General features: G+C 37.8%; 1 protein-coding gene and 2 pseudogenes across 1 annotated transcript; 2 read left to right on the top strand and 1 right to left on the bottom strand.

The window, feature by feature from the left end:
* The window catches only part of LOC137995892 (uncharacterized), a 52,383-nt pseudogene that overhangs the window by 20,547 nt on the left and 14,962 nt on the right, over nt 1–16,874 (top strand).
* On the bottom strand, nt 9–5,347 carry LOC137994248 (uncharacterized; annotated as a pseudogene).
* LOC137994247 (uncharacterized) lies at nt 5,539–11,837 on the top strand. Its single transcript, XM_068839859.1, has 7 exons — nt 5,539–5,964; nt 8,426–8,487; nt 9,294–9,388; nt 9,500–9,600; nt 9,929–10,104; nt 10,713–10,883; nt 11,192–11,837. Exons 1-7 carry the CDS (start codon nt 5,539–5,541, stop codon nt 11,298–11,300), a joined length of 1,140 nt encoding a protein of 379 aa, XP_068695960.1. The 3' UTR covers nt 11,301–11,837.

The raw sequence follows: 16,874 nt of genomic DNA, 5'->3' as shown, positions 1-16,874 counted from the left end.
TAACTCAGCTACAACACAACACTATCAATTCGTGAGACAGGAATGAAAGCTGCCACTGATTCAGCTTCAAATGAGGGGCAGACACACTGAATTGGTAAACCAAAATAAACCTTGCATGTGGATGAACTTTATACCTGTGAACACAAGCAAAGGTGTATGGGAGGTCCAAAGTTGCACCATTAGAGGACTGGACAGTCACAGTGTGTTTGTAAGAAGTATTGTATAATCCCTGCAAAAGAAAGAAAAAATATTGGTATGGTAGGTACATTATTTTGATAAGAACTAATAGGCTACACTGTATCATTTTCTAGTTTGGTTTCCCTTACAAATCACTTTTGTGCCAATGAATTACATGTATTTATAACAGTTCTAAAAAAGAGAAATGAGCCTGTCTACCTGGACTTTCAAAACTGTATTTTTCACAATTAATATGACTTAAATTTACTGCATATGATAGTACTGTCAATAATGGTCACAAACCTGCAAGTTTATGACTTTGTTACTTCAACAGTGAAAAAATAAAACCTATTTAGAATATATTATAATGACACTGTTACGTGCATTTCTTCACCTTTATCAAAAGTAAACTACACTGTAACAATATTCCCAATCCAAAGGTTCAAAAGAAAGTAAAACTAGACAATATAAAAGTAAACGTTAAAATCAAAACAAACAAAAAGAACATGCACTTTGATATGATAAAGGTTCAAAGAATAAAAGAAATAATTCAGAAACCTTCTTTGATAGGTTTTCAATCATACTTTTATTGTACACAGCATGCAAGACTAGAGAGCAGTATAATACCTTCACTTATCAGAGAAACCCACCTGGCCTTAGATCTTCTGAAGTTGTGTCTAATCCACTGGAACCATACCATCGAGCCATTATACAAGCAGATCGTTCACCTTCGTGAATACCGGGAGTCAAGTTTTCTGATCGTAACAGCTGCAGCTGAGAGAACTGGCAACACAATTTGGGAACATAAACAATACAATCTTCTTTATGCAGAAAAGTGTACATTTTTGTCAAGGATCAACTTCATTATCACTCATGGTAAATTTCCTTGACTGGAGACGACAACTCGAATGAAATGGTTGTCAAGGAAAGACAAATGAAAAAGGTCTGTTCCAGTACTAGCTTTAAGCTGGATACTCTTCTGTACTCATCTGGTGTCATTGCCTTCTTCTTTGTCATTGCCAATGAGCCGCTGTCTACAGACACTAACATCTCTTTAAATCCAACAAACTCGATTGGCCCAAGACATGTTCCTCACTTGCTGCCGCTCAATAAATTTTCTCATAAGTTGCACTTCAATCTGGTGGTGTTCACATGCATAGCACCCAAAATGCCATTGTAACGTTCAAACGAAAAACACCAGAAGCCATAGACAGGACCAAAGTCAAGAATGCATTCACATAAATGGCAATGAAGATGCATGTTTGGCGTCACAACAGATGTACCATACAAGTCTTCAACAGTTCTGCAAAACTTGACGAGGAGCTCATCTGCAAGTTTTACTTCAGAAGTGTTGATAACTGTTGAACACAGTATGTGACAAGCCTTCACAAATAATTTCCAGCATTGGAGATGTCTGTCTGGTAAAACGTCCTTTAGAGCAAAGGTTGAAAATACCAATGCCCAGTTCTTAAACTGGTCAGCAGTAAAGCCTTTAAAGCTGGATGCAATCTTTGATGGAATTCTTCCAATACTAGAAGGAACTTTGAGCTTGTTTACTCGCTTTTGAAGCACTTTAAAGTCTTTTTCATCCAGCAAGTTTAACTCTTTCCACACCTTAAGCATTTTTCTTGTTGTGCCCAGCATCAAGTTGTGCATAGGATCATGACAACAAAAGAAATAAAATCAAAATATGGAAGGTAAATCAAGGATGAGAATCGCACACCATAGGCACTCTCCTTTGTGTCACGTCCTTTCTTTGATGTTACTGTGTTTCGTACCCTCCATACATGCTCTCTATGCTCAGTGTTAGTACGCAAATTCCAGCTATCTCGATCGAATCCTGAGAAATCTTGTTTCTCTCAAAATGATCTTCTATGAAACTCCTTGGTACACTTGTTGCAACCTTTTCTTGCAGAGAATCCTAAGAAACCACAAAGTTTGCGAGATGCAGGAATGTCACAGCTGACACAAAGTACAGCTAGCTGACAAAATTTGGGTCCAGTTGAGGGGCAATCCAACCAAACGCCATCCCAGAAGTCCAATAGCTCATTCACCAGAGGGTCCAAAAATGGATTCACATCTCTGCTTGGTTCCTGTGGGCCAGGAATAATCCCTACAACTGCAATGTTTTCTTCTTTATTTCTTTCCTGTGGTGGCAAGTTCAGAAAACTTAAATAAATCACCCCAACACTGTATACAGAATCCTTGTATGGCTGAAACCAATCAAGATTCAACATACATCCGAAAGTGTTAGGGGCATCAAAGAAAGGCTCTCCTTTTCCATTCTTGAAATTTTTCCAGACCCTTCCATCATACACATCTCCAAGAAGGTTGATATCCCGAGGGTGCTTTTTATACTGCTCACATTTATCAGCAAATCCAGGCCGTTTAAGGAATTCTTGAAGGGTTTTCTTCACTGAACGGTAGCAGAAAACCCTCTTTGCTTTTAAAGTCAGCTCTCCATGTTTTGAACGTGTAGTTTTAATAGAGATGCTCCACATGGTTTTCTCTGAGCTCTTTGTGGATGGCGTGGAAACTCTACAAAACTGCAACGCTCACCCTTCTTTCTTCCATTTACCAGAGTACGTACACATTCCTCAGGTTTGTAACATGAACTGCACTTTGGACAAACAATGAACTTTTCAAAGTCATCCCTATTTACTCCTAAAAAGTTCCTTACCATATACAGTGACTTAGGCAGCAGGTCTGATATTAGTTTGAGTTTACTACAATGAAGCAACCTTGAGAAAAGTTCCAGCAGCCTTTTCAAAAAACAAAACAAAGTGCTCACTGCAGCATCTGGTAAGTTATGCATGATTTTCCAAGTCATAATGAAAATAATTACAAGTTTGATGAGTGAAGTGCTCAATAAAGATGATTTCTTGGATAGCACAGACTCATTCTCATTAGCAGCATTATCCTCATCAGATGACGTCATCAGGTTTTCAAACTGCAATTCTGCCTCATCATCAGTTTCTTCCTGGGACAAATGTTCAATAAAAGATGTTCAATAACTAAACTAGAAACTAAAAAATGCATAATTTATGACCCAATATTTTGCTGTCCTTAATTAATATTTAACTTGGGCCAGGGTCTGAAATTAATTTTCTTCCTTAAAAGAAACCAAATGGTGACTAACCAAACAATTTTAGGTTGCCAGACTAATTTTGGTTGACAAATTTTACCCTTGTTTTATTTTTTTCATCCACATTCAAATAGCAACGCGGATCTTGACAAAAATAATTATTATGAGCGTGACTTCAGTCACGTTAGACACCATTTTTTTCTTCTACACTGTACACTATGTTTTTATCCAAACCAGCTATACTTCTATTGAGGTAAGTTCGAATCATTCTCAATTCATACTGTAGCTTCCATAATACATACAAGGGCATACACTGTACATATATTCTCCACATACAAATTTTGTGACTGGTTTTGCATTGACTTGATGAGTTAAAAGGAAATGCACTCAAGTCAAACATCAGCAGCCAATCACAATAATTTACATAGTAAATTAAAGCTATACTTAAAGCCAAACTGTAACCAGAGCTAAAAATCAAAAGGGCAAAATTGACTTTGGATGTATCAACTATTGCAGCTGTGCAAGAACCATCAATATATGAAACATCCTTCTTTAAAATCAATCAATAAAGAAATAAGTAAATGTAAGGTTGACTTACATAAAAGTCTTCCACACTGTCTGTTGACTCGGCAGCAGAATTACAATCATCCACTGACACATCTAACATAAAAATTAATAAATAGGACATAAATTCTCATATTCTAGTCAAATAATTTTGAGTGAACAAGAGGGACCAAATGTTTTGATTCCGGAGTCGCCATCTCACATGCACTCAACCTTCCGTTATTACTAGCAAAAAATTATTATAAGCACTTATACATACACCGCAGATAATAATTTTATTCAGATATTAAAGCTTTGACAATCAATGAAACTCAGATGACAATCAATGCTCACCCATATCAAAGAATACAATGATGTTGATAATTGGTGAATAATTTAATTTGTTATTTTTGTGATTTCGATGGTCATTGATTATTGAACGCCTGATCCTCAATTGATTAAATCATTCAAAGAATAAAATCGATTCTGCAATTGATTGCGACTTTAAGTCCATCAAATTGTTTCACTGCTTTCAGTTTTTATAATTTCAACAAGTAGCAGTGGCACTTCCAAGACTTTTCAGTTTGGGGGTGCAGGGATGGCGCAGTGGTGAGAGCACTCGTCTCCCACCAATGTGGCCCTGGTTCCATTCCTAGAGTCATGCGTTTAGTTTGTTGGTTCTCTACTCTGCACCAAGAGGTTTTCTCCGGGTACTCTCGTTTCCCCTCTCCCCCCCCCCCCAAAAAAAAGGAACAAAAAATTAATTTCAGTTTATGGTATCCTCAATTAGTGCTCCAGCACTAAAACAACTAGACACCTAAAGTTCCTTTCCTTTGCTTTCCAGAAACAGTAACTTTCTTGTATGTTTTTGTTTACCAGGTTTATACAATGTATCAGGCAAAATTAATGAATGAAACCAATACATGCAATCGAAAAGGTGAATATAAATAATTTTAATCTTTTTCCATCAGTCTGACTAGTGAAAACCCTCAGCTGCAGTACCAAAATATACTCTCTACATGGTAATTCTAATTACTTTCATTGTCTACCTGCATGATAATTCATGTATACTTAGAAAGCAGAAAACTCAAGCTTATATATGCTGATGAAAAGCTTACCAAGGTCTTCTGGATTTTCAGTGGAAAGCCCAGCAAATTTTGCAGGGGATTCAGGGTATTCATCACTTGAATAGTGAAATTCCAGGTCACTTGAATCAGAATGGAAATCGATATCTTGCCTTTGCAATACATTGGGTGTATCTATAAGCGAAAAATAAGCTTAATGTTAAATCTGGTTAAATACAGCCGCAGCTTTTATAGATGGGAGAGCAGATCAAACACAAACAACACTTTGTTGATTAATATAAGACATGCGCTTTACCTGTTATCACTGTTGTCTTCCTTCGTTTGTGTGCATTGTAAGTCCGGATTGAGACTAAACGATCACAATGTTCGCACAATCGCTTTTTCGTTGTCGAACTATGTGCACTTTTATCATTCGCGGGAGACTTGTTACATGTAGGAGCCATTAATCACTTTTCTAAGTTACACTGTAGATGACATCGAGAAGAAAAGTTGGAATAAACAGAGGTAGGGAGGCCTGGCTACATAGCTGAAGCGGCAGCTTTGAATGATGGGCTTGTGGCGGGAAATCAATGGTATTACGGATTTATCACGAAACCGTATTTTTCAGTTAAGCGTGCTCCTATCGTAGTCTTGTTTGATTTCGCAAACATGTCTCAAACTTTCAGCTCGTTAAACTGCGGTAGAGCTAGCAATTTTTATTCAGCGCCTTCAACTCCGACTTGTTCGAGCAGTTTGAGTTCGAGAGCAAGTTCTATTAACAACAGATTGAATCGATCTTCGTCAAGTTCTGCTAACCGGTCTAGCGACTCTACTCCATTGTCCTCACGAGAGAACCGGGAAACAATGCAACAAGTAATCGCTGGTCTTGCAGCCTGCCAAAGAACCGTAGAGGAACTTCTACAGTCCGTGAAAAGTTCAAACGAGCGGATCGAAAAGCTGACAGACAAAGTAAATGCCCTTGACGACAAAGTGAAGACTTTATCACACACCGATCTGGAAGACGCTGATGAGTCTAGAAGTGGTAATGGACGCGCAAAAAAGAGAAAGAGGCCTAAATCATCTCTTGTCGTTCAAGTAAGTATACTTGTTATCGTAATGAATGGCTCAGTAACTTCGAAACACCGGAAACCGGTGTTGGGTCACGCTGCACGCAATCAGTCTCATTGATTCCAACATGAAAGGTTTACCGCTAAGCCGACATGATCGCGTCGTTGAGTAAAAATGGTAAATGATTACATTTTCAAGGCTTTAGGGCTAAAATCTGTTTTAGATCTTAAAACGTAAGTTAAAAATTCAAATCTGTGATCCTTTGGCGTTGTTACCCAGGTGAGAAATTTTTTTTGATTAAAAATGAAGCTGACACTTTTGTTATGGAAGCACAGCCTAAATCTTGGTTTCCATAAGATCGCAAATGATCGCGGATTGCAGATCTCAAAAGATTGCAAAGAAGGTTTTCATATGATCGCAAACAATCGCAAAGCAAAGTTTTTATTGCACATTTTAGTCGGAGGAAATATAGAGAGCTTAGGCGCGCGATGATGGCAACCGGAAGTCAACTGTTTTGCTGTTTAACTTGTCTTCACACCACCTCATTTCTATTGTTAAGTATTTTTTGACTAGTAGAGACGATTAGTTTGAGAACGTGGGAGAGACCACTGACCAGGCATGCGAAACGTTCACTTCCTGTTTCTGTACGTTTCATGTTAGAGCAGCGCCAAACGGTCGCGGAAGCTTTTGTTTCTAGAAAACGTGACTGTGATTGCCGCATCTCATGGGATGCGTTTCTACAGTTGAGCCCAAGTCTTAAAAGTCTGGCTTTCGGGTCAACACAAGAAGTTCTTATCGAAGGTCATTGTGATTTCTTGCTTCTTGGCTGTTTCTTTCGTTTTTTTCGAGTAATGGTATATGGATGTGTTAAAGTTTCGTCATACTTTCCAGGTGTCAGTTTTTTTTTATAACGTTCTTGTTTTGCCAGTATTTATGCTATGACAATGACATAAACATCATTTTGATGCTTCTTGGATGTAGTTTTGAATTAAAAAAGTGTTCTTTTTTTTGAACCTTAATTTTTTCTACATTAGGTTCTCAAACCAAACGCAGGTAGTCCTATTCTAACAATGATTATTCTGATTTTTTCAAGCTATCGATTTTGAGGTAAATTATTTTCCATCATTGTTGTCGCCCTCCGATAATTCGTTTTCTCTAAAAACTCCGAGTGTCGACATTGCTCTCAACCTGTTGAAAAAGTCGATGAAAAGAAAACCACTGAACTTGACAAGATCCCTAGTAAGTTATTAAAAATGGCAGCTAGTATTGTTGCACCCTCACTAACAGACATACTCACAAAATCAATCCTCACGGGAATCTATCCAACTGAATGGAAATTGGCTACGGTGACATTGATCTTTACAAAAGGCTTAAAATCAGACCTAGATAATTATCGCCTGATCTCCGTTATCCCGCTAGCCTCAAAAGTGCTTGGAAAACTTGTCTATGACCAACTTTATCATTACTTAAAATGATAATAAACTGCTATCAACTTACCAGTCAGGGTTGCGTTCCTTACATAGAACCCTCAAAGCTTTGCTTGTGAGCCGACAAATAGCGGGTATGTTAACATCGACAATGGCTTCCTGAATGGAGTCGTTTTCATTGACCTTAAAAAGGTATTCGACACCATCGACCATGAAATCATTCTCCGCATGATTTCATACTTTGGGGCCGACCAGGCAACTATCATTTGGTTTCAATTGCGCCTACACAATCGGACCCAAAGATGTAATGTAAATGGAAGATTGTCATCTCCTCGCATTATTACTTGTGGGGTTCCGCAAGGCAGCATATTAAGTCCCTTCCTTTTTTTAATGTATATTAACGATCTTCCTAAGTGCCTCCGCGAGGCTTCCCTGAGAATGTTCGCTGACGATACCAATATAACCCTAACTGCAAAAACTCTCTAGCAATAACTCCTGAACTTATCAAACCTGTGACGAGACCTTAAAAAAATAACAACCTCAAATGTACGCAACTATTGAGGGCTGCTTTCCATTCAACGACCGTAGTTTGTCTTCTGAGAAAAACGTAAATTCTGGATAGGAACTTATTAATAATTTTCTCGCATTTCGCGCGCTAAATCTCTTACTCTTCTGACTTCTATATATCTGGTCGAATGTTGACTCGCAAGCCTCGTTTCTGCGCGCTCTGAAACGAACACTTCTGCAATGAAGGCTGAACTGTGAAAACAGCCATATTAAGGCTATGAAAGTAAATATGCGTTTGTTTTGCATTTGCATTGCTTCGTTCTGAGTGACTGGCCAGCAAAATTCGCGCAACTTCCTCAACGATCCGCGATTGTCTGCGATCATATGAAAAACGAGTCTTAACTGAACCAAGTCTACTTTACAAACGTAGTTTACGGAGCCAAAGTTAACAGAGTAAGGATAACACACGCTTTTCCATGAATTAATTTTGCCTCGTTATCAGTTTACAACATTTTTCTCAGTTTCACAGCTTGTATTTGGTCGTCTGTTTTTAGGAGGAAGTTCACAAGCTGCACAACAGCAGAGATACCACCAAGCAGTACAGAGGAAAGGAAGTGTGAGTAATTCTTTTAAAAACTTGAACCATTGTTCAATCGGCAGGTAATTTTTTAAGTAGCTTACGTTCATACTATATTTCAACATAACGTTCTCATCACTCTCCGTATTCTTATTCCGGAATAGGGTCAATCGAACGCACCCTTAGGGCCGATTTACACGGCACGATTTTTGTCGCATGCAACAAGCTCACGACGGGCCTACATGTACGACATAACTTACAATTGCCGCAGCGTTTTAAAACATGTTTTAAAATGCTACGACATTATTCCTGACGTACACAACAATTGTAAGTCATGTCGCGGGCCTGTCGTAAGCCGTTGTCGCATGCGACAAAAATCGTACCGTGTAAATCGGCCCTTAGGTTACTCATCGACTCTTGTACGTTTTCGGGTACCGGCATCAACTCTTCTGTTTTCCCGCCAAGTAATCGACTCTTGCGCGCTGTCGGTTAATTTAATGTCATTTGGCCCAGCGTTTTTGTTCTTTGAGCAGTAATTTAAAAAATTCCAACGAAATAACCTGCACAGTTAGAAAGAAATCCTTGCTTAGGTGCGTTATAATCTTCTCTCAATCATCACAACTTGATTACGCACTCTGAATTTCCAGCTCATTCAATAGTTTTACAGTATGTAACAGGCACTACATGAAATGAAATATAAATTAATGGGAAAGGGGTAAGAAAAATAGGTTTCCTCGATTGTCTCCCCAAAATAAAAATTGTCAATATTTTGTTTCGTACGGAAACATTTCCTACGCCGCTGGTACTGTACTGCAGACAATCTTATACTTTTTTCACCATTGTAGGGTCAGCAGTGTTCACAACAAAAAGGTCACTCAGCTTATTGTAGAAGAGCTTTGTCACCAACCGGGAAGAGGATTTGCCAGAGCTGTTGTTGAAAGTAGGTAACAATGCAGCATACAGTACAGCAAGTCCGCAAAGTTCAATCACTATTGTAAACTTGAAAAAAATGACACCTACTTGGACTAACAAATTCCTTGTTTCTTTGCAGAAACAGCCAAAAAGTACCATGAACACATCCGCAGAAGTGCCTTGGGAAAAATTACTGACGAGATTAGAATGAAGAAGAGAATAAACCTTAGAAAAGAGAGGGTAAGCGATATTTTTACATCTGTCCGCGCACGAAAAGAACTCTACAAAGTTACTCATTCCGTCTGCCCATGACGTAACTATTACTTTATCCTACACATTAGGGCACATGCTGTCAAGTTCAAACATGACATTTATTTGCGGTTTTTTTTATAGTGCATTTTTTTGTTTCGTTTGAAAAGCTTTCCTCTTTCCTGTGAAACATATCAATACTCCTTTTCTTACGGTACATGTATATACGTATATTTATCCAAACCGTCTTAACATCCTTCTATAACTAAGTCATCTTAGTCAATCCGTACTAAAGACAAGCTTTCCTTTTTTGCCATAGAAATACGAAAGGAGAAAGTGCCAGGTAAAGGATGAAAAGGAGGCCCACGCCTTTTCAAAATTGACGAAAGAACACATGTCTACGGACGATGATGCTAACAGTAGTGAAGGTGAAGAGGGATGGGTTTCAAGGCCCCCTAGTTACAGAAGTCAATTGCTGACTCACTTTCTAAACAAGTAAGTAATACTGAAAAATACAATAAAAAGGAAAACGAAAAGTCCTGTATCAACTTAAACTATTGAGAAGAATTGCAAACAGTAGAAATAGTAGTAATAGGCCATTCTCACAACACTCACTGCGCTACGGTTACCTGGCTATCCCAGACAATTTCTACATAGTAAAACGATCAAGCGAAATACAGAAAATGCTTTTTAAAGAATACCAGTAGGCGCAAAACTCTGGAATGAGATGATATATACGTGATTATTTCCAAGGTAATGTCCAAGGGATAACAGCTTTTAATTTAAAAATTTTATTTATTGTTATTCTTTACTTATTGTAAACGTCTTCTGCGTTTAAATATGAATTAATAATTAATATAATTTTCAGCGGTGAATATAAGAATTCGGTGTTATATTCACCGCACTACCCGATAAGGCTTGACTCTGAGGCCATGAGGGCGAGAGGAATAATTGTTTTATTAAAATCCAACTAGCTGGTCAAAAAAATATCGAGACAAAACATCTTTCGCTAGTTAAAGCTAGGCTTCTTAAACAATTTTATTCCGCAGGCTAATTTCGTTATCGTTGCTGTGGTCATATCAACGTATTTCTCTTTTCTTTAGACTCGATAAGAGATACCAAAAAGCTGAGAGCTCAGTAAACAAGCGATGGAAGAGAACAAACGCAAGACAAGGGGAGAAATCGGAAAAAGAGCCTCCAAACGGTACGCCCAAGTGGGCACTTTCCGATGAGTGGAAGGCCCTCCTTGAACAAAGAAAGGAGGAGGCGCAGAGGTATGTTAAATGTTTCATGCACTTGACTACTGAAAACAAAAACAAAAAATAAAAGGACGTCGATATATATCTTATCTAGCCGGCCGGCCGGCCGGCCTTCGACGTTCTTTTTCCATAAATCTCTCTTCAAAAACAGGAAAGTGGCACGATTTATTTATCGACTATAGCTTCTATTAGAAATTAATTAAACAAACAATGCACAAAACAACAAAAAAATATAAGTCGAATTTGATTTGCGCTCTAGTTAACAATTTCAAATAACTTCATTATGTTTCAATGAGTTAAACAACGTCAACTTTCATTGGCAGAAACGATGCAGATTCCGAAGAGGAGGAAGATGACAACATGAGGGAAGAGGAAGCGGAAGATGGCGAAAGTTCAGGAGAGGATACTGAATGGGAAGAGACAGAAAATTAGCCTAGTTTTACTAGGGTTCATTGCACAATTTCACAAAGAGATAGGAAATTAGATTTGTTAATTTTTCATTGTATGATTTCACAAAGACATGGAACGTTAGGCTTGTTGTAATAGGTGCAGTTTGTTTCTTAAAAAAAAAAAGACATTTAGGTTTCTCCTTTTATCATGTTTATAATAAGATTTTGAAATGATGGTAAATTAGGTTGAATACAACATTACAGTTGGATTTCTATATTTCATGATGTTTCTGTGACGAAAGGTGCTATTTGATATAAATAAAGCAAAATATTTCATTCATTTAAAAAACTTGCTTATCTTCTACATTCATAGTTTAGGCAATGCGCTCTTTTCTCTTTTTCTAAGGCCCCGTTCAGATTAGGTGCCCGTTACCAGGAACGGGTACTTGTCTGAACACGCTTTCGTCAGTTCCCGAGCTTTCTCCCCTGCTTCTCTGCGTTTCAGTCACGACAACGGTGGCCGGTGCAAAGTGGACGAAGAAAGAAATAATTGCATTGTTAGAACTGGGGTGTCTGAACAACTTCCAGTTTAGTGCCCGGACAAGGTGTGGTTGAACGGTCATCTAGTCTCAATGGGGCCTAACACCTCTCTCGCTACATCTACACAGCCTTGAACATCCTTTATCCCTCTATTTAGGTCCCAAGATTCCATTTATATTTCGGATTGTGGGAGGTTGGGTAACATTATAATGTCTATATTACATTTGAGAATAAAAAGCAGTGTCCTGAATGCAAGGAGTAAAAACAAAAAAAAGATATGAGTCCGTAACACAGTAGGCGCTCCCAGTATATATCCTTCTTTTCGCAGTATATACTGATATGAACCCTGAACTATAAGGAATCCACCAAAGAGTTTTAGAATCCGTATACATACCTGCTATACAATTCCAGTATACCTTATGACTCACACAGTATACATAATGTATACTGACATGTATACTGAAATATAAGGAATTATGCTACATATGTATACGGTCCTGCTATTTTCTTGGCATACCCTGACGTATACTGGTTATTATGCAGACCTTGCACATCCTTATACTTACCGTATACCACAATGTATACTGACTGTATACGCCCCAAGTAAGGGTCCGTATACAGCATATTTTACACAGTGATATTGCCCCTAATGGTCTGATCCATTCGCCAAATTTCAAGTCGGTGGTATTGGTTATAAATGCTATTTCCCTTGATTTGGAAACATCGAAGGCGCAAATTGATTCTGGCGGGAAAAACCGGTGCGATCAACCTTCAAGAATCCTCATCGATTCACTCCAGGCGGAGTTGAGCACTCTTCAAGACCAGATTAAAAAGCTTGAGTCCCAAATAGAAGAGAAAAGTCCAGGTGATTTAATCTCGCTGTCTGCACCATCTCCAGTATCTACGAAGTCTTGTTGTTTTTCACCGACAACATCATCGCCATCGTCAAGTGCAAGTAGCAGTTCAATTGAAGACATCAAAAGCATGATGATGGGGTCAACTATTAAAAGAAGGAAAATAGCAAAGTATTGCAGAGATGTGATGGCTTCCCTCAACGAAGTTAGTGAGAAGTATCGAAAGTCTTTGTCTTCTGTGTTGGGCAATGCGTTCGTTTTCTGAAATAAAGAGGAAAAAGGGTATGTAAGAGGTACAATTTCGGAGGTCGTTGACTTGGTCATGGACGCCCAGGGCACCAAGGCTTATCTGAGCTTTTATCATCATCAACGTATGACCGTATTGTAAAATCCATGCGAGTTCCAGATTGGGCACTTTTGTATTTTAAGCTTCAATCGAGGCTTCCAGACTCAGCATGGCAGACGTTGCTCAATTTGACACAGCTCGGAAAGAGTGAGGTGAGTACTTTTACTTGACTATTTCTTGAATGAGACAACCTTGTAAATATTTACCAACGAATCTTTGTCTATGTTATATGCGTAGCGTATAAGCCAAAAAAAAGGAAATCATGAAAGGTAAATTAAGAAAAAAAAAACCTTTTTCACCACTCTTTCTCAATATGGTCTCCCATCCAATTCTAAACCCTGCTCAATAGGGCTTAACTTGGATCATCGAAGTGGCAATGTAGATCTTTTGATAAAGTTCAGCAGTGATGTGGTTGTCATAGTGATCTCAGATTTATACAGACAATAAAATAACAGGTTTTACTCAGCATTTTAATAAGTTGGGAGATTTGCCTATAGCAATTAAGCATCAAGGCATATCTTTTGAACATGAAGTAACAGTAGGACAAGGAAGTCCTATAATGATTACTTTTGAAGGAATTTTATTGCCTGTTGCTATCAATCATTCTTGTTTCGAAATCAGATGACATTCCTGTTCTACTCACTAAAAATGAGATCACAGCCATCAAGAAGCTTGTCTTCTCAGTTGTGAGGAAAACTCTGAAGATTGACAAGATGAATGTGGAATTTGATGCATGTGATGTGGTTTTATCTGCAGTGTTGGTTTGGGCCATCCGTGAGCAACGCCTCATATCCAGTGAAGCTGAGGATATGGAATTTAATATTAAGCTTGATGGTCGTCCTCTTGGAGGTGTGTTCAAAAAATTTTGTTGTCAAAGAATTGTACAATGAGATTAGTTTTGAGTTACTTGGGATTATTTCCAAAATTGGTGGCTTTGAAAATCACAGATTTTAAAAATATTCTTTAATGAATATCTTAAGTTTCCTTTTGTTTACCATGTGCCTATCACATTAAAGAGTGTTTTTATCCGCAGCTGGCCTTTGAACATGTTAGTGCCATTACCAACATTGAAAATGTTTTTAGTCTGTGAGGAAATACTGTCCAAATCAGGCAGGTACAAAAGTCATTCCGTATCAACTCAGATCAGTCGACTTAGATCGATGTAAAGACGAATAAGTGCTTGACTAATCACCCTATCCCTAACCTTAACCTTTGATTTAACATGAGCAAATCGCACCACCTTTGTCAATAAAAACCTGTTTTTACATTGATCTGAGCTGAGTGATCCAAGTTGATCTGGTCCGACTTTTGTACCTGCCCAGAAGGCCCTACTGACTGCCTCTGGGTCTCCAGGGATGGTCGCTACACTATACTCATGAGTGGATTACGAAACAGTGACAAAAGACACATCTAACCTGTTTGACACAAATCAACAACAGTATGTGGCCTGGTATATTAGTGTCCACCCAAAGCTGGTATTTATTTTCTTCACTAACAAAATTATGGTCCCACGGATCTTTGAAAGTGGACCTTCTACCACCACCACGACTAACACCATCACCATTACAAATGCACGTTCTCTTTTTTGCCCAGTTCCTATTTTTTCCAATTTTTCCCAAATCTTCCCTGACTTGAAATAATTCAATAAAAACGGTTGTTAAGACGTTAACGTTAAGATGTTACTTGTAGTAACATTTACCCCTGATTGGCATCTGTTATACAAAAATGAAAACAATAACAGACATCTACAAAAGCCTGTGGTAACTGACTCCTTTTTAAAATTAATCCTTCATTGATGCCTATTTTATGTTGGACTTCAAGCATGGGTAAACCTAGATGTTTCCTTTGTTATACTTGTCAAATTTCGACGTAAGGCAATTAACTTAAAAATGTCAATATTACTGAACAAACGTAGCTCAGACGGCAGAGAGTTCCATAGCTTAGGTGTTTCATTTCAGGTCGCTGCACCTAAGCCGTCTGAGCTATGTTTGATCAATAATATTGACATTTTTAAGCGCCATCTGAAAACGTATCTCTTTAAAGTAGCTTTTGATTTATTTCTATTTGGTATTTTTACATATTGATTTTCTTTGTCCTTTTTTTGAATTAGTACTCATCTCTAGCTTTGTATTTCTAGAAGATTTTTAACTTTTTTTGTAATTTTAGGATATTTTTAAATTCATTGTAATGCGCATTTGATCATCGTCTGAGCTACGTTTGATCAATAATATAATTAGTATTTATTTCTAGCTTTGTATTTCTAGAATATTTTTAACTTTTTTGTAATTTTAGGATATATTTAAATTCATTGTAATGCGCATTTGATCATTTCTCTATGGATTTATGTGCAATAGAAGTATTAAATAAAATAAAATAAAATTAAATTATTTTCTTTAATTTTCCAAAGGGAGAGACCAGGTAGCAGTTGGTGTAGCTCCTATTGATTTTGCAAATAAGAGCTCTGAAAGTGCACTTTCCGTCTACCCGCTAGCTGTTGCAAACTGCAAGGAGAAAAGGTCAGTTGAAATGCCATTACCCTGACATTTTAAATTTGTGATCATTAACTTGTATAATTCTTCAAATTTTATAACTGGCCAGAGTGCCAGTTAACGTAAACTTGCAACTAAACCCAGTTGTAGCACTTGTCAAGAGAGCAGCGTGTATTTTTTAGACAGCAGGGGTAATTTACCGAACGCTGAATGCCGAACACAGAATGCTGCTACAGAAAGTATCCTGACATTCATAAAAGCTCACCTTAGGCCTAAAAGCTTTTGTTTAGGCCTAATTTAAATTAGGCCTAAGGTTAGGTTTTACGGATGTTTAGGATACTTTCTGTAGCAGCATTTATGGGCGTTCTGCGTTCGGCAAATCATCCCTGCCGTGTTTTACAAGATAGTGTTCTTTGTTCTACTTTTTGTGGCGAATTTTATTGCCCTTGTACTATTCCTTTTGAGTGTATTTTTTTAATTTTACTTGTGCTCAAACATAATTACTGGTACATTGTAGGCATAATCTGAAGCAGCTCCTGAGAAATCTAAATTTCCAAAAGAACTGGATTAAGAAACATGGCATTTTAGTGGATGGCAAAAAGTACAGAATCAAGTTCACAGGTATTTCCAAGCTATTTGCAAGCAACATCTGTGGTTCACAAATGTGAACAGTTAAAAGCACATTTTTGTCCCTTGATGGACCCATTCAGTTGTCTTCTCTTTTACAGTAACTCTCGACTACAAAGCCCTGTTGCTTCTTCTGAACAAGAAAGGTGGAAAAGGCTATGGTGTTGAATGCTGTGCCTACTGTGATGCAATTAGGGTAAGTAAATGATTATTTTATGTCAGCTCATTTCACCTTACTTATGTCATGCAAAGTTGATGCGAACATGCAGAGCCAACATGGCAATTGTACTGTACGTATAGAATTGTGGTCTTTTGATCTTGAGGTGTTTTTTCTTTCTGTTTTCTGTGAAAGGCTTGTACATCCCATGGAGCTGATCCTGACGAGGCATGCTTAGACTGCTTGAGATCTAAAGCAAACATTGGAAGGTAATACTATTTTGTTATTCAAAAGCAACTCTGCTCTCACATAAGTGAGCAAACTATAAAACCAGTCATGTCTCGATGGCTCTTTGTGAGTACAAAGATATTTATTACAATATTGATGGAATTTTTTCTTGTATAATATGACAAATATGACAGCAACTGTTCTTTTTGTCCTTACAATAAGTTTAAAGTTTTTGCACAGGCTACAGTGAAAGTAGTAAACAATAATATTCACTAGTTATATGAAGATGGGAACATTTACTGTCATGTTCCAAATGCGTCCAAATTTTAACAAATATAGTCCACACCCGCTTTATGTACAAAGTGCACTGTTAGTG

Source organism: Montipora foliosa, chromosome 3, assembly GCF_036669935.1.
Source record: "Montipora foliosa isolate CH-2021 chromosome 3, ASM3666993v2, whole genome shotgun sequence".
NCBI lineage: Eukaryota > Metazoa > Cnidaria > Anthozoa > Scleractinia > Acroporidae > Montipora > Montipora foliosa.
The sequence above is the reverse complement of the archived record's forward strand: the minus strand, read 5'-3'. Positions and strand labels throughout refer to the sequence as shown.

What these genes read in the sequence shown, in the direction of transcription:
- LOC137994247 (XM_068839859.1), top strand. Translation starts at nt 5,539, where the DNA reads ATGTCTCAAACTTTCAGCTCGTTAAACTGCGGTAGAGCTAGCAATTTT. An exon ending in AATCATCTCTTGTCGTTCAA is followed by an intron (nt 5,965 to 8,425) that starts GTAAGTATACTT and finishes GTCTGTTTTTAG; the next exon opens with GAGGAAGTTCACAAGCTGCA. An exon ending in CTGACTCACTTTCTAAACAA is followed by an intron (nt 10,105 to 10,712) that starts GTAAGTAATACT and finishes TCTTTTCTTTAG; the next exon opens with ACTCGATAAGAGATACCAAA.